Source organism: Nicotiana tabacum, chromosome 23, assembly GCF_000715075.1.
Source record: "Nicotiana tabacum cultivar K326 chromosome 23, ASM71507v2, whole genome shotgun sequence".
In the NCBI taxonomy this organism is placed as follows: Eukaryota; Viridiplantae; Streptophyta; class Magnoliopsida; order Solanales; family Solanaceae; genus Nicotiana; species Nicotiana tabacum.
This window is the reverse complement of record NC_134102.1, coordinates 73194960-73213164: the sequence shown is the minus strand read 5'-3', so window position 1 is coordinate 73213164 and position 18205 is coordinate 73194960. Positions and strand designations below refer to the sequence as shown.

Below are 18205 nucleotides of genomic sequence, written 5' to 3'. Positions count from 1 at the left end.
ACTAGCAGACAGTTGGGGTGTACAAAGAAAATCGATAAGCCGTACCAACCTGATAATTCGAGTTAAACCGGAGAAAAAAAAAACCGATTGTGGTTTGGTGTTGAAAATAAAACCATAATTTGGTTTGGTTTTAACTAAAAAAAGTCAAACCGAAACCAAACCAACCCGACAATATATTTATACAATTTTTAAAAATATTTTATACATATAAATATTTATTGTAATATAATTTATAAATATTTCTTAAACTTGTTCACAGTTTTATCTTTAAACGTATTATTTAAAATTTGGACTTAATATTCTTAAATGGTCCAATAAATTTTATAGCCCATAAAGGTAGTAAGTCAAATAAAGTTCAAATCAATACTAATGCTAATAAAGGAAATTCAATTCAACACTAGGAATGACAAATGTGTTGGATATTTATTTTTTAGTTTTGTATTGGTTTATAACAAAAATATATAACCTAGTTTATCTTTTTCTTTAATGCTTAGTTGTGTAATTAATAGTACTTATTAGTTGTACGTATTTTAGCATGACATATATAGTATTTTTAGATTATGTAAATTTTTATTATGGTGAATTAATTAGTAATATTTTCTTTGTGCGATTTTATTATCTTTGTTATTGAATATTTTAGTACAATATTATGACTCATCTCATATTATTATTATTATTATTATTATTATTATTATTATTATTATTATTATTATTATTATTATTATTATTATTATATTTTCTTGAAAAATACATTATATAGTTGTATCCTACTAGGACTAAAATAAATATTTGGAGCACAAGTTACATATTTTGTGCTATGAACACTTTACCGGAAAAAATTCGAAAACCCCAAAAAACTGAAAAACCCGAGAAAAAACGAGATTGAAAAACCCAACTTTATTGGTTTGGTTTGGTTTATAAATTTAAAAACCCAACACCATTGATTTGATTTGGTAATTAAAAAACCCGAACCAATCCGATCTATATACACTCATAGCAGACAAATTAATCCAAAGTGTGTATAGTCAATCTAAGAACAATAATGATAAATAGAACGAAGATTAAGATTAAAAAAATCTTATTGATCGTTGGCCTTTGAAGTGGCTGTGTTAAAATGGAATACATCTTAGCAAGAGAGAAAGATAATCTTGCTAATGAACATAATAGAACACAATGAATGATCATACAATGTTATGTGTCATCAGATATCCTTGACAAATGTGTAGAATAAGGTATTTATAGGTTAGAGGGGATGAGAATGAATTTTGAGTCCTTAGTCTCCATACCAACAACAACAACCCAGTATAATTTTACTAGTGAGGTATGGGGAGGGTAGTGTGTACACAGACCTTACCCCTGCTCTAGGGTAGAGAGGTTGTTTCCGATAGACCCTCGGCTCCCTCCCTCCAAAAAGTGTCCATCTTGCTCTTGGGGTGACTCGAACTTACAACCTCTTGATTCAAAATGGAGTTACTCACCACTAGCATGCATACCAAGTATGCGATTAGTGGGGTGGTGAGATCCTCTCCAACGACAACCATAATTGCGCAACAGACGGAGACCATAATCTCGGAAGGGTTCCTGATACAGTTGAGTTCAGTACCAAAAGTATTTGATCTACTCCGGGCGTGTATTCTTCCGGTTTGCTCTTGTTTCATATTGAACAAGTGATTCCAGTTACTGTTCTTTTGCTCTCAGGTCTTGATTTCCGTGCTCATGGGTCCAAAACCACTATCACCACATGTCACCATTTTGTTGTGCCACGCAACAAGGCATCTTTTACCGAAATAGAGTATGTAAATACTGAGTATAGTAAATTTTTACTAGTGTACTAAAAGACCCCCCAGCACCACCCCCCCCCCCCCAAAAAAAAAAAAAGAGCAGGGACATAATTTATACTTGCACTATATGAGAAATCGCCCTAAAGTGCAATGTTCCTACAAATGTTTAGTCAACAGTTAAATTGGTTGAAGGGCAAAGCGTTGATGACTGACCAACTAAAACAAATTTTATATTAGGGATCTCAAGAGAATTTATAAAAAGTCATTAGATGGGCTGTGCATTGGTTTTTTAGTTTATAATAATTTGATTGTTAGAACTTAGAATAGCAAGTATACAGTTCAATTCGAATCAAAATAGCTCGATTTGATTCATTTTTTATATGGTACGCCACATTTTTCGGTTTGTTATTCTAATTTTCAGTATTCGTTTTGGCTGACCGATATATTTTAAATTTTCAGGTATCTTTTTGACGAACCAAAATTACAATTGCATTGCAAGCGCTTCATCATTCTAGTCTAACGGCTTTACATTGCATTCTCTCATATTGTTAAAGGGTCAGTCACCTTCTCCTGTAATCATGAAAAATTTAATTATCTTACTCTCCATTAAAAAAGATCTGCTTACTATCTTTCTACCTTCTAAATTTCTAATTTTAGTTCTCGTATTAAGGTCAAGAGAACTAAAATTAGAAATTCAAGAGACACCAATTTCCCCATCACTTCGTACAAGGACGTCATGATACTAATTACTAACTTATTGATCAATTTTGTCAGGCATTACTAATATATTTGTATTGTTGCTATCAAACAAACGGAAGAAATTTTCAAGAAATGCACAGAAAAGAAAAGAAAAATTCTTAGCTCGGGATTGTTATGATGATTTTATCATTGTACAAGTGACCAAATTTTATGCTCTCAATTCTTTAAAATCCAAATGTTAAAACTATGATCTCAAATCTTTGCAACAAAATATTGAAGACTACTTGTTTTATACTAATCACTATTCATTTCTCTAATACAAACTAACAACATTTTCAACATCCATCCAAGTTGGCACCGAAAAAGCATCATTGCCGCCCTATATAAGAAGTTTACACTGGCAGTAGCAAAATCTCTGCTCCAAACATACATACTCACTCAACCCACTAGTCTTGCTCTAACTTCAAATAGCACGTAAATAAAAAAAAAGCTACGCAAAGCACAAAGGTCTGCGTACACACTACCCAGTTTGAGAGGAAAAAAGCTTATGCATTACTCAAAACTGCAAAAAAGAAAACAAGACATCATATCATCACGTAGCGTAGGCCATGACCATTTCCATTTGCATTTGCATTTGCATTTGCGATATACTTTTTGGAAAAGAACATTGTAACTAAACTCATGATAAATCAATTACATGCTTTGCAATCTTATTTTGCTTATGAATACTGGTTTTGGAGAGCGCATTAGCACTGGAAACAACATTCACAGAAGCTGGTTTGAGGACTCACCATCTATCACAGAACTGCAACTTCCGTGAAAATTACATTTTGCGCGAGGGCCAACCGGGGGGGGGGGGGGGGTGTTCCTTTTACTGCCTCTTCCATGACAAAAAAGAAAGTGAGGTGGAATAATAGATTCTTCAATTGATATAGCGTAAAATTTGGTTAGCAATGGGAAAATCAGGAATAATATCCACCGGGACCTGAAAAATAAGAGGAACAAATGATACACATCCTTCAAAAATTCCTTCAGTTCAAATAATAATTAGAAGATTACACGAAACTGAATCACAATCAATAGTCGGTCTAGGACAAATACTGTCCTTTCAGAATTAAGTTCCCACTTTTCATGCAAACTATACATACAAAAGGCCTAAACCAAAGATTTTAGCATTGCATTGAGGCACCAAACTAGAGAACAGAAATTTTGTGGACACAAGTAGAAAACAGCTGCCTCCTTCTATTTTATCACAGTATTATATCCGTCCAGGGCCATCTTCCAAGAAACCCTAGCTTTAGGCCTCAAAAATTAAAGGCCTACAAGTTACTGTAAGATATATCATATATATCAATAATAAAAGGTTACAATTTATTTTTTTTTGGAGATTTGGTTTGAGGTTGTTCGGATGAGTTAGTAAATTATGGTGAATCTCTCTCACATTAATCAATATATTTATTTCCTCTTTTGATTATGAATTTCCTCCTGTGTACATTTATTCATTTTTCCTATTTCTGACAATTTCAGTTTTCGAAAATCAACTATTTATCTCTGTCCCGTTTGACAATATCTATAGATCACAATTCACAAAGTAAGTCTGATGTCTCAAATATATGAATTTTATTAAACAAGCTTAAAACCTCTTATTAAGGTTGACCTTAGACCACAAATTTCATTGAGCCGATTATTACGATTGCAGATAGTAGTAATACTCCATTTAAGTTAATCCTTGGAGTTTAGCTACTTGAGAACATGGAAGACGCTCAATGATAAGGTCATGCTTCTTTCCACCCCCCACCCCCCTTTTTTTTTCCCTTTTGATGGGTAAGGTCATGCTTAATACAAAAATTATGATGTTTCATCAGCAAATACCCATCTAGGTCGAATTTCCATGCATTAGCAACACGCTTTAAAATATTGAAATTAATAGTATGAAGACTCCCCAGACTTGAATGTCATAATTTAGACAAATTAATTTCAGACCAATTGCACTAGGGATTCAGTTACTGGTATAGCTATTGCTGATAACTAAAATTAGGGATTATACCTGAACAGTCTCCAGCTTTTCCAGTGCGCGTTTCAGTGGTGGTGTCATCACACCATATTTCTGAAGAAGGGTTCTAGCAGCTTCTTTGTCGCCTCTTGCTTGTATTGTGAGAATTTCCCTGCTCAAGCTCGCAACACTATCTTCAACCTTTGAATAGAAGCGAATCAGTGACTTCATTGGAAGAACTGAGTGAAAATGAAACAGCGAGTCCCATTATGTCATACCTTTTCAAAGTCAACGGCAAATGTTTCATCAGGATGCAAAATAAATGCGCCTTTCTCGAACAAATAGTTAAACTGCAATGCCTGTCCTTTCCTGATTGTGTTTGAAAAATTAAAGACCGGTGAGAACATACAATGTGGAAGGTCAAAGACTAAAGAGGATGACAAGTTGACAACAACGCATACCCATGAGCTTCCTCTAATCCAAAGCGTACCGAGCGGAAACATCCAGCAAGAAAAGAGACATACATTGACTTGGCCAGGCTTTTCGGAAGCAAATCCTAGGCCATATAAGAGCAAAGATCATTGTCTTTTGATTTTGTTTATCATAAGGGAGAGAAGGATTATAATGCCAGTATCACTCTCAAATTGAAAGATCTTATAAACTTCTACTATAGTAACCTTCAGCCAGCCACATAACATATATTTGCCACAAGTTTGTACATGGGAAGGCAATAAGATAGCTAATAGACCATAAAAAATTCCTCTAACAAGTAATATTCTACCAGGTTCATACACTACTAATGACATATTAAATATATCTTCCACTTTTCTGATGATCCCCAGCTCCTTCTTGCAAACACTAGAAAATGGCAGAGATATACTTTTCTAAACTCCACATTGTAAATTTAATAAAAGAATAAGTTGGGCCAGGAAAGGAGCCCAAAAGAGTGACTAGGCTAAACACTTTTACAAACCATTAGAAGCTCATCAGAGAGAATAGCATGTTTTCTTTGTAATCCATATGGAGACTAGGCTTCGACAAGGATTGGACAAACTAGGCTTCATTGGAGGGTCTATGGACCGCCTTAAATAGAGGAAAAAGTCTCCCAAATAAAGATGCAGTCCATATGGAGACCTTCTAAAACATAAGCTACATAATATTTATTGAAGTAATAAGATAATAGTAAAACACTGATTTCCGTGAGAGGTTATAGAACAATCAATAAATATATTACTGATAGCTTATATGTATCTTGTTTGACCTCGGTAATTTCTTTAGTCGCCACACATAACACTGTTTTGCCAATCAGATTCATATTCTATTTAAGACTCTAAGAAGACATATTTTGAAAAAAAGAAAAGCCCAATTAGTAAAGGTAACATTTTTTCCAAGAGTTAAACTATAATATTCTACTTCTCACCAAGAAATAATCTAATTAACCTAAAGTATATTTTCCTCAATAAACCACAAAAACAGAAAAAACTAAGAAAAACAATGTAAATTAGCTAGTCTTCACTCTTCAAGCAAAATACTTTTTGATAATGATTTTTTTTTTGATAATGTCAAGCAAAATACTAACTCTATATGCAAGAGTGAACTGCTCTTAATCAGCTGTCATTTAGTTTCTTACCTTGTCCATTAGAAACCTAAGAGCCCAAAGCCCAACAATATCTGCCTTTGCTTCTTCCAGTGATGAATGAAGTTCTTGCAGCTCCTATAATATGGTGCAGGAGAATTTTATGTCAAGATGAGGTCATTAACAAAAAGGAATTTTCTGTCAAGATGATACGACAACAGATGAAAAAGATAACAGGAGTATTTAAAAAAAAAATTATCCAGAAGCAATGAGATGGAATCTGATATTTCAAAAAACAATCAGAAGAAAAGTGATAGAAAAAGGAGGACATAAATTTGGAGAAATAAAGCATAGGTTAATACTGACTAGTCTGACAGTCGACTTCTGCCCATTCGGAAGTGTGATTGTGTGAGGCCCAATTCCATGGCAGCACTCATGACAAATTGTGTGAGTGAAGAAAGATTCAAAGTCCACAAAATCCCGTTGTTCTTCCATAATACACACATCAGCTATAGGCTTAAGGATAAGCTTGAACCTGATCAAAGAACCAGCGAAAGTACATAATCTCTAAATATAAGAATGTCAGAGGTGCTTACAACTGTTTGTTTGATCAGTGACATAGGAAATCACAGAAAAGGGAGGAGAAGGAATTTGTACTTTGCTTCTGAAACATTCTTAAGCATGACCATTGACGTTCCTCGATCTTTAACTATACGTTCATCGTTTGGAAGATTAAATGCAACTGTTTGAGGGCCCTTCACATCCTGCCAAAGAAAGGAAACTCTAAACAGTAATTGTCCCGAAACCTGAAGTGACCAATTTAGTGGTCTTTGCTCCCCACTTGTGTATACTGTGCTTTTGGCGAGAAAGAGAAGAGGTGCCAAGCAGGAACTACCTATGCTGTAAGAACAGAGAACAATGCTTTTCATTTTGAAAGTTCTTTAGCATCAGTTCGTACAAGGCTAGCACTCACTTTTGTGTGCAGTCAAAAACGACAATTTGCAACTTCTCAAACAAAATATATGTTGGGTTAGCTTTCAAGTTCGTAATCCAAGTATATGTTACATTGTTCCTACTTCAGCACCTGAGTTTACAGGCATTTTAGTAAAGGAAATAATAGTCTGACTCTAGTTTTCAAGGAAAGAAATCCAACTAAACAAGAATTGAGCCCCATTCGTCTTTGAAAAGTCCAGAAATTCTTTTGGGAGGCATCATCTCGTGAGTTTTTCCGACTCTGTAGCTCTTCTTTATCAATTTTTTTATGAAGCAATAAGAGATGTCATTACTGACATCAAGAAGATTCAAAATATTACAAAAGTTAGGAAAGCAAAAAAAAACTGTCATCTCTTCTTCATCAATTGTTAATGCTGCCTTTTGAAATTAATAAAAGCCTAGCTTGCTTTCACTCCCAAAAAGGAAAAGGAATCTTCATCCTCCCCCCACCCCTGCTTTTCTTAATTGACTTTATAGTCTTAAAATCTTCATTGGTGCTAGAAGAATTTTCATCAGTAAAAGTATCCTTTCCTCCATTTCCACCCATTTTTACATGGAAAAAGAGCTTGATATTAAATTTCTTTTAAAAAAAGATAAAACTTATTCCTCTCGGTGCATCCCTAAATCTTCATGGCATATTCTCCCTTTCTTTCTTTTCTTTTAAATTGTAAAAGTAGATGTCATAGAGGTTCCTGTCAGTCGTAACGATGTGCAATACTGTTCCAACTCATCCAGCAAAGGAGCAGAGATCTCAAGATTTACTCAGAAAAAAGCTTGAAAGGAATAATCCCTACAACTTTGGGAACAGATCTTACTTTGTGAAGACTTGGACTGCACAATCACAGACACAAACTCGCAGCACACATGTAAGACTTTTATCTGGCGTTATCTTCCCAAAAATTCAGTTTTTGTGAGATAAAGCTAAGGAAACATTTTCTTTTAGATGAGTTTCACAAGGAGAAAAAGATCTAAAATAAGCTTCATTGATGTAATAAAAAAGACTCACCCCTGCATTGTAAAGAAGCTGGATAACCCTGATGGGAGCAGCTGTAACATTTTCTGACTTGTAAATATTATCCATTGGCAGATTCTTCTCCAAAATCTAGAATAGCTTATTTTCAGCAAGTAAAGGGGGAAATAAAGATATAATGGAGCAAAAGTTGATATAGAATGGGGGTCTATAGGCACCTGCAGATGATCACCAAACAATTTGAGTTGAGCTGTTGCTTTGTCATCACGGACTCCTATAAATGCCTCAAATGTTGCCTAGCGGATAAGATTGCATTAGCTATATGCATCACAAGAAAAAACGTACAAGGTCCAAATTTCCCACAACAATTTTATTATCAGCAAGCAAAAGATTTTATTAATATCAAAAGAGTCAAGCTATAGGATCGTGCTGCACATTACGAAAGGATCCATCATTTACAAGCTACTTTCTTGTAATGAGCTAATGAATCAAAGTGGCCCAGAAGCTCTGTCCATGCCAAATTTAAATCAGCTATTTCGCGCAGCATATGAGCTGCTACATGGACACAGTCTAGGATATATCACCTATAAAGTGGCTACACAACGTAATGTCAAGTTCCACAAGACCCTAAACTGAAATGAGCTTCCCAAAAGGAAAGTAAGTCAAAGGCTAAGTACTGTATCTGCGACTACCATAGAAGAAAAATGCATGTGGCAGTGATCATTGAATTTATATATATTAAGTACTGTATCAGCAACTGGAGACAACATTAAATGAATAAATGGCATAATGCACCTCCCTTTTATATATATTTCCAGTTTACTAGTCATCTGAATCCATCAACATTATGAGATAAGTTTTTTGATAATGATTTTTTTTTTTTTTGATAACCAAAGTTTTTTTATAATGATTTCAATCTCTCAATCTTGGGTCTGCGCTGTTCAGCATTCAAAAACCAGCTGATCCAAAAGTTTGACCCTCATTATCAAACAGTAAGCCAATGTGGTACAATACCCAATTGTAAGTTTGAGCATTCTGGATGACGGCAGCAAATCCGAATCATACTAGAAATTGTAAGCAAGGATCGAGTTTCAAAATTAGTTGATACCTTGTATCCAAAAAGTGAATCTTCATATGTTTCATATGGGCCAATGGTGACATCTAACTTGGAGTCCTTCATAAGTTAGGAAGCAAAAGAATCTGTCAGCTCTAATAGTGACTGTCAAACCCAGAAGAAAAGCATATATAAATACTACACACTGCTTAAATAGCAAGCTGAAACTCATCAAGGCATTTTTTCCCGAAATCAAGGCATTTAACTTGGGAAGAATTGGAAGAACACATTAAGGAGGAAATTGGTTCCACACTTCAAACAAATATGTTAAGGACAGTGCAGGCACCAATATCAGTCTAATAAGTTTCATACTTCCCCTTTCCAATTTTTTTTTTTTAATTGTTAAAGGTATTGTATTGAATATCCAGCAACAAGGAAGTGCAGTAGGAATATATACAGGGGGAGCATTACTGCTGCAAATGTAATGAACCCTTTTCCGATTGGCAACCTTGTTTAAACTTTTAACATTATACTTCTGCTATGCCTAATAAATAAAGTAAAGACAAACAACTGAATTTGATAATCCTAACTTTGCTATTTCAGCCCTAGCCCATGAAGCATTTGAAAAAGAAAAATTAAATAAATGAGAGCCCAAAAACATAAGCAGAAAATCAACAAGATTCAAGGAAGAAAACGATTTCATTATATCAAGGACATAGCTGATATCAATTCCCAAAGTTTGGATACCAAAGTTGGAAATTCATTGGCAGTGAATTTGACTAATTTTGCTGCTTTCTATTCTGCGAGTACTATCTTACTCAATAGTTTGAGAAATCAATTGCAAAAGTTGCTCAAACTGTTACAGTTAAAGAGTAGTCTTGTGTAACATTAAATTTCATCGGATAGACTTTCTTAGCCATTGCATAAGAAATGCCGACCCATCAGCTCAAAGAAAATAAAGAGAAGTCATCAAGATAGATCTTCATAAAATTAAATAGTGCCAAAAATATGCACTATAGCCAGAGAAGCAGTAACAGCATCCTTACCAACTCCATCCAGGCGATATCTGAATCATAGTAGTCATTTGAAAGGAAGGCATCAGACTTGCTAGAAAGAAGTCTCTTTAAACTGAAAACAAGAGCAACTTACCAAGTCAACCTGTATATGCCAAGATTCAAAATAATTAAATACCTAAAACAAATCGAATACCTAGATGAGCTGGCCATTTCTCCTGCTTCACGAAGCAAGGTGGCTGCTTCAGCAAGAAGAGAGTTGTACTCTTGAGAATAAGGAACCACATACAGATCATGAGAAGAGCTAGTGACATTTTCCGTTTTTTGGGATATTGTATCTTCAAACAGTGATTCACTATGCCTTCTAATAACATTGAAAAAGCCCATTGCTTCTTCCCGTTTATCTTCTTGAAGACTATCTTTCCATAAGTTGAATTCCTTAAAGAAAAACAAAAAGGCAAAGACTACATGTTTTTACCTTGGTTAATATCAGCCAAGGATATTCAGAGCTGAGAATGGTTTAGAAAAATGACTGTAGAGAAAAGACTATTTTTAAGCATATGAGAAAGCATTGCCATGGTATACCATTTTGTCCATATCTGGTGGATAGAAATTTGCACCAGGAGGTTTCGCAGCAGGAAATGCTGTTCTATATTCAAGACCCTTCCAACCTGGTACAGGCTTTGTTGCGTTCGGAAGCAGCTTGACAGCTGAATCTGCAGTCGTCAGAAAAGCCTCGTTTTCATCCAGGCAAGACCTAACAATGCAAGAGTGAGCTCAGAAAGTTCCAATCAATAGTCACCTTGCAATAATGAATCCAAAAGAAACGAAATTGCCATTTGCGTTCAAAGCAGAGGATTATGATACAGAGGTATACTGCAACAGATCATAACAAATAGTGCTGGTAGAGAAACACTCTATTGCAGATAAGTCCTTTTTTTTTTTTAATTAAGGAGTTATATTAACTGTCATCAAGAATCAATAACAGATAAGCCTTGTAGAAGTTCGAAGGATATTCAGCAGAAAATTTACTTCGATAAGGAAATCCTGAGGCAACTACTTGATAAGCAGTTCATAAAAAAATGGCAGCAATGATACCCAGAGATCGTAAGGTGACAACACGAGTGTGATGGGAAGTATTGAGTTGGTTTGGAGTACAGTGGTAAATATTGCATACAGTAAAGGAGATGCTTTTCAGCTGGACCTATAGAAGAAGGAAGAGAATACACAGGGCTCGGGGTGTTGCCTAACTGGCACTTTTTTAGGTCTCGCGGCCGGAGGGAAATAGGAGAACTTTTGATGAGGTAGAAACCGATTTTATACATATAAGGAATCGCCTTTTTTTAAATGTATCCATGAGGTTCTAGTCTGTATAAAAGAGTGGTTGCACTAAGCAGAAAGCTGTACTGTTTTGTAGGTTTGCTATTTTTTGGTATATTTCTTGTATACAAGATATTTCCCTTATTTAATAAAACATTTACCTAATAAAAAAGTGACTCGAAATATGCCCATTTTCTTTGACTTGTTTACATATAAACTTTCAACTAACAACGTTATTGCATTCACCTATACCCTGTTCAAACATACATATTCACCGGAAGCAAATAAAGACACAAAAACACAGAGAGGAAGAAGGATCGAAAAGGGGGCATAACTTTTCATAAGGGGAACATACCATGGACTTTTGTTTATTACGTAGTACATCCATTTCAATTTGTCCAACTGTGATTTGTCAGCATTTTCTTTTAACCAGTCTCTCAAAGATGGATTGCTATACCAAACCTATGTTATGGAATAAGAAAATGAAAGGAGCAAATCTATGAGCCACTGCAAGCACTGATAGTTGACAACATCACATAAATGACACATATTGGTTTTATTTCTCTGCGTGAAGTTTATAATGGATCACTTTCCTCTAGGTTGAAAGAACATAATACGGGACTGGGATAAAATATTAGAAGAGTTATGAAGGCACCTTTAAAATGTAAGGCATCATTTAAGTTGAACCTCAAAATCACAGGTCGTATGTCAAAGTGTAAAATGGTTAAAGTTAATTTATATCTAATTATAGAATAAATACTTACCTTACTAGACCTCGAGCAATTACCTGTCATATTTAAATGGCCTACGACTCCTATATAAAGAACTCCTCTTGTACATTGCTAATCATCAATTCAACAAGTTTCTATCTTCTGTTTTCTTTTCTTTTTTAAATTATCTTCGCATGATTTCGGAACTTCTACAATCTTCATAGAGACGTAATTAACTTCTCATCTACTCAAAGTTTTTTATTCTTTTTCATAATATTCTGGTCTTTGTTATGAGACATTTCTAGCAGTACCACTTTTACTCTCGGTGACTGTTCTGAATTCTCCATGCCTATTTTTGGTGATCCTTCCGGGGGAACTGTCTCCTCCGACCACTATTTTGGCCATTTTTCAGAACATCTTTTTGCTTTTCTTTACAGGATCAAAGACTGGATATTGAGGTCTTCCTTTTAATATTAAATTTACAGTTTCGAAAAGGTCTTGTATACTTCTATATCTTAATAATATCAGAGTTTGGATATTGCGCTCATCCTCTAAACATTATTTTTATTCACTGTTCCAGGAAAAAAGTCTACTTCCCTCCCCATGGATATATAGTAGAGCGCTTAGCTAGTTAGTTTTGTCTGACTGCAGTGACGAGGAAATAAAAGCGATCCGCCATACTCAACATGGCTTTCCAACTTTGATTTGCAAATTCAAGTTATTTCAACAACTTAACTTTGAGGGAACATGTTGAAAGTCATAAGAACTAGAGAAGTTACATTTGTCTAGATTCACAACTTATCTAGTTTATTATATTTTGTGACAAGTCTAGTACCAACATATCTATATTCATTGAATTTGAGTAAGGAAAATATATGGAAGATACCGTATAATATTTATATTTAGTTATGGAATAATTGCTCACCTCAGTACGCACAGAGAATAATTAACTACCATATTGACCAAGCCTAAGCTCTAATGTAAGAACCCCTCTTGAACATTGTTAATGATCAATTCAACAAAATTAATGAGATACTCTCTTTACTTGCTACACACTTCCCGTCCCCCACCCATTTTTAGATAAGGTAAATAATATTATTGATGTTGGGAGAAAGCTACCATATAGGAGCAGTATACAGGTAATATAGAGAACCTACATCAATTTCTTTGAAATGAATCACAGTCAAATATTTACTAATTTCTTTGAAATGAATCACCAATAAGGACTTGGTAACACATGGTTTTAAACTGCCGTGCCCATGTCCACAAAGAAAGTCAACTGTTTACTAATTTCATAGAAATGAATCAACAACAAAGACTTGGTAACAGAAGGTTTTAAACTAGTCTAAGGTACTAGGATCAAAAAATTTGTTCAATTTCAACGTATCTAAATTATTTTCAGGATCTTCAATATATATGGTTAAATATATACATTTTGACCTAACTTGAAAATTGATTCAGTCCAACAAAAAAAACTAGCCTGCCTTTGACTGAGACAACCAAATCCCGTCCTTCAGATTGATTATGATTCATTTTGCTGTGCATCACACAAACCTAGGAACGTTAGAGCACATTCTTTCCATATTGAAGATGACAACAACATACATATCAGTCATGACAGTGATGATACTGCAATCTATTAAGGCTATGTCCTCAAGATTATACAGCACCACCGACAACCCCACACCAAAAAGGGAAAAGAAAGAAGAAATTGACTTCTTGCTTCATCAAAAAATAAAATCTAAAATTTTGGTTAACAAAGATTAATTGCAGAGGCTATGTGTATTGCAAATTTGTACTGTTGGTCTAGACTCTACCCTATCAATAATATCGATCATCTTTTGGATTTCATTAGTTCCTTAGCTCTGGCTTAGCCAATTAAGTATAGAAGACGGAATATTTTTTGTAAGCTCAAATGCCAAATCATGTACTTCTTGCATCTTCTGGATGCCATCTATTGAAATCACTTACTTTATCAAAAAAAGATTAATTGCAGAAGCATAGTAGAGTACTTGCTAATCTGAACTAATATACACTCTCTCAACCTTCTTACGCATCAGAATTTGAACTCTGACTAAAAGACGCTGTGATTATACCTGCAGATAAAAGATCTTGTCCATGATTGTTGCAGCTTTAACCAGAAGAGTTAAGGCTTCTTTGTCTGCTGCAGTCAGCCCAGTCAACTGTCCAAAAGAGCTGGCATCAGTGACCACCATTTAGGAGAAGCCATAACTGTTTCACTAACTCAATTTTTTCTTTAATTAAATTGTGTAACTCTGACATACAGAGATACACAAAGAAGATAGAGGAATAAATAAATAAAAAGCCCCCATAAGACCGGAGCAGAATTTCATTAACCGATAGAACCCAGAAAAAAGAAAGAATAAAAGAAACGACCTAACAAATGATCATTTCTTTACTGTGCAATACCCAACAAGATGAGATTCCGTCACACTCTCTTGAAGAAATATGCAAACAGCTGAAATCTGACACCCTTTCAGAACTATAGGCAGTAAGTTGTCACTATTAGCCAGCTAGTTTTGCTTAGCTTTTTACTAAACATCACAATTGTATCTACCAATGTCAAAACCCAAAAGCTCAATGAGTAATGTTAAACCTGTTCGTCAAATCTCCAGATCAATAACAAAAAATGGATTTGTAACAAGGAACGTGAAACTATTAAAACTACTTAAGGCATCACCTCCTCACCAAAATGGTAGTCCTACTTCCCTTTTTGGATTAACTTATAAGTGCTTTTAAGGATAACTAAGATATATAATGCTTAGAGCTAAACAATCGGAAGTTCACTAATTATGATAGATGCTCTGTACTGAGTTTCTTAATTTCCTTAGAGCCCAAGAAGCAGAAGAATATGACATGTAGATATAAAGATATGCTCTTTTATGAACAAGCAAATGCCACACCCAGAAAATTACCCCCCCCCCCCCCAAAAACCACCACCAGCACACACAATATAAAAAGAAGTGAATTTGGAGAGCGAGCATTTTTGCATCAGAGTTTGTGGTCAAGATTAACTGTGAGAATGATGCACATGATTTAGAATTGAAACCTCTGCAGAGAGGGAAGTACTAGCATAGCGGTTTAGCTGCTTGTCAAGAGTCAAACTTCTAGCTTCAGCATTTTCCTTGTACCTGTAGATATTCCATAGCAGCTAGCTCAGGTGCACAAAGTAATATAGTCGACAGGGACAGGAATATTATGCGATTGATTAAGGAAAGAAACCTGAAACCTTCACCTATATATGTTTACAGTGATACAAGGTTTATGCACAACGAAAAGGGAAAGAAACCAAGTTTGGAACATAGGACGCAATCTCATGCACAATTTATGGATAAGCTATATGAAACTAAGAAAACAGGTAATAAGAAATGTATTGAACTAATTACAGAAACATCACTGAACTACAAAAAAAATTGAAAATATATTTAAAAGAACCTGAAAGGAACCATAATGCACTTATATTTACAGCAAGCTGAAGTAACCATTCTCGAAGAAGAAATGATTAGGCAGTTATATACTAAAACTTTTTCTACGTTATATAAGACATACCTCTTTTCAATTATCGTAAAGAGCTGACCATATTCCTCATTCACATCATAAGGCACATAGTCAGGATGCTCTTGAGCAAGCACTTGTCTGTACTCCTCAAGAGAGAGATATTTTACAGCTGAAACTTCTGATTCCTACCAAGAAAGAAATGTCAATGTGACAATTTTGACTTTTGGTGCAACAGAGAATTTAGTTTAAAATGAGGAAGAGAAAAAAGGAGACACTTAATTATTTCAGAGCATTTTTACTCAGTCAACAAATAAGCTTTCAGAAGCTATGGTATTGGAGCTTCAAGTTATTAGATAGTGCATGTATATATTAGTAGGCTTAGTGCCCCACATTGGAACATAGGTAGTATGTATTGTGTAAAGTATATGTATAAATAAGGTTGAGTGTAAGGAAATAGTTGAGATGCTTATCAATAATATTTTTCTGTGCCTATATTTCTCACATGGTATCAGAGCATTAGTGAGAAACATACGGGAAAGCCAGATAGTCATTGTGCGTCAATTTCTAGTAACTTTCTAGCGCTTATTTACGTCATCTCAGTTTCTATCAGTGTTATGCAAAACCCACATCATCACAAGGTTCAGTATCCTCCGGCAAGCACCCCAGTCAGACCCTCCAGCAACAAACACCACATGCACGTGCCTTCAGAAGGTAGGGCTCCGGCGAGCCCGTCTATTGCACGCGCCGGCGCGTGCGAGTTTTTCCGGCCAGATGTTTTAACGATATTCTTCTGTGGTTGTGGTTGCCTGCCTCTTCCGACTCTACCAATAGAGATTTGGCTATTTTTCAGTCGCCAGAACAGTGCTTTTCCAGCAGTACCCTTGATATTCTCGGGCTTTTTCACTGTTTCCGCAAATGTTTGACTCTTTCAAGGTCGTATCAAGCATCTGAAGAGTGTTTAATCCAGTGTTGTGAAAAGCGAGCGCTTCCTCGCTTAAAGCGAGAAGCGAAGCGAGGCGAGCCATCGAACGCTTCTGTTAGCTGAAGCGTAGCATGTTTAAAAAAGCGAGTGCTTCCCATTAAAAAGCGAGAAGCGACGATGCGAAGCGATGCGTAAGAAGCGAGCGCTTCTCTGTATTACAGGGCTGCCAACCTATTTAATTAAAAAAGCTGTTCTTTTTTTAAAACATCATCGACCAGCAGCAACAGAGAAAGAAAGAGGCGACCTAGGGTTCAAGTTTTCTACACTTTTCAACTTCAAGATCATCGAGTTTGGTCCAGGTATGTGATTTCTTCTTCTTCCTCCTCCTCCTCCTCTGTCTTCTTCTTCTTCTTCTTTTTCTTTCACTGTTTCAGCGTCCAAATAACAGCGAAATGCTGGCGAATTTTTTTTTTTCCTTCAATTCTTCTTTCTCATTCTTCTCCTCTTCTTCTTCTTCATTTTCTTGCACTGTTATTTCGTTTGAAATGCTGCCCAATTTTTTCGTTTTAGTTATACTTATAATGCCCTTCTTCTTATTTTCATATCCTTTATTCTTAGTTCTTATTATCTTTCTTATGATGAAGAAGAAGAAGTTGAAGAAGTTGACGAGCAATATAATAATGATAGTGGAATACAAGAATTTGACAATCTTGTAGAAGAATAGGATGCTCATTTTGTGCTTTAATTGATGCTACTCTTTAGTTTTTACATTGAAGTATTGAACATTTGCTTACAGTTACATGTGTTGTCTATGCAGTATTTTTTTTAATATCTTTTTTAAAATTCCGCTTCACTTCAAAAAAGCGAGCGCTTCGCTTCTCGCTTTAAGCGAAAAGGGGCTTGTCGCTTTTCCTCGCTTCACGCTCTTCACAACACCGGTTTAATCCTTTTAGACCCACTTTGCAAATTTTTTCAGCAGGTTCCATTGTTGTTTGTGCTTTCTGGTTATTTTTTCAGCAATTTCTGGTGTTTTTCTCTCAGATTTGCTCTCTGGTTAGCTTCTTAGACCTCTCTTCAATCCAACCATGTCTCTCGGATTTGATGCTTTTAGTTCCAAAAAAATGTGGAAGTTGGAAATTCAAGTCCTATGATTACTTCTGAACCCTTAATGGGAAGTTCAAACTATTTAGCTTGAGCTTCCTCGGTTGAATTGTGGTGCAAGGGCCAAGGTGTTCAAGATCACATAACCAAAAAAGGCGAGTGAGGAAGATGGAAAGGCCAAAGCACATTGAAAGAAGGTTGATACTCAATTATGTCGTCTCTTGTGGTGATCAATTGATTTCAAGTTGATGCCTTTGTTTCGTCCATTCCAAATATGTTATTCGGTTTGGGAAGGCTCGCACCTTATACACTAATGACATATCTCACTTTTATGATGTGATATCTCGGATGATAAACTTAAGGAAATAGAAATTAGATATGTCTACTTACTTGGGACAGGTACAGGTAGTCATGGAGGAATTTGAGAAGTTGTTGCTAGTGTTGAAAAGCAATAGGAGCACAGGTAGAAGATGTTTCTATTCCTTACACTTGCTGGACTTCCTAATGACCTTGATTCAGTATATGACTAGATTTTGGCTAGTCCTACTATTTCT

The 18205-nt window shown here is 35.3% G+C and overlaps 1 protein-coding gene across 1 annotated transcript in view; it reads right to left on the bottom strand.

The window, feature by feature from the left end:
• Positions 1-3131: 3131 nt before the first annotated feature.
• Positions 3132-18205, bottom strand: part of LOC107770936 (nudix hydrolase 3) — a 29740-nt gene continuing 14666 nt past the window's right edge. Inside the window, exons 5-21 of the mRNA XM_016590261.2 lie at positions 15680-15813; positions 15180-15261; positions 14206-14292; positions 11755-11861; positions 10665-10836; positions 10276-10517; positions 10113-10194; positions 9121-9186; positions 8231-8308; positions 8049-8144; positions 6707-6813; positions 6416-6584; positions 6104-6187; positions 4935-5029; positions 4752-4842; positions 4528-4674; positions 3132-3465 (exon numbers count right to left, since the gene is read on the bottom strand). Of these exons, the coding sequence (XP_016445747.2) occupies positions 3403-3465; positions 4528-4674; positions 4752-4842; positions 4935-5029; positions 6104-6187; positions 6416-6584; positions 6707-6813; positions 8049-8144; positions 8231-8308; positions 9121-9186; positions 10113-10194; positions 10276-10517; positions 10665-10836; positions 11755-11861; positions 14206-14292; positions 15180-15261; positions 15680-15813 (1902 nt within the window). The 3' untranslated portion in view covers positions 3132-3402. The remainder of the gene's footprint in view (positions 3466-4527; positions 4675-4751; positions 4843-4934; positions 5030-6103; positions 6188-6415; positions 6585-6706; positions 6814-8048; positions 8145-8230; positions 8309-9120; positions 9187-10112; positions 10195-10275; positions 10518-10664; positions 10837-11754; positions 11862-14205; positions 14293-15179; positions 15262-15679; positions 15814-18205) is intronic.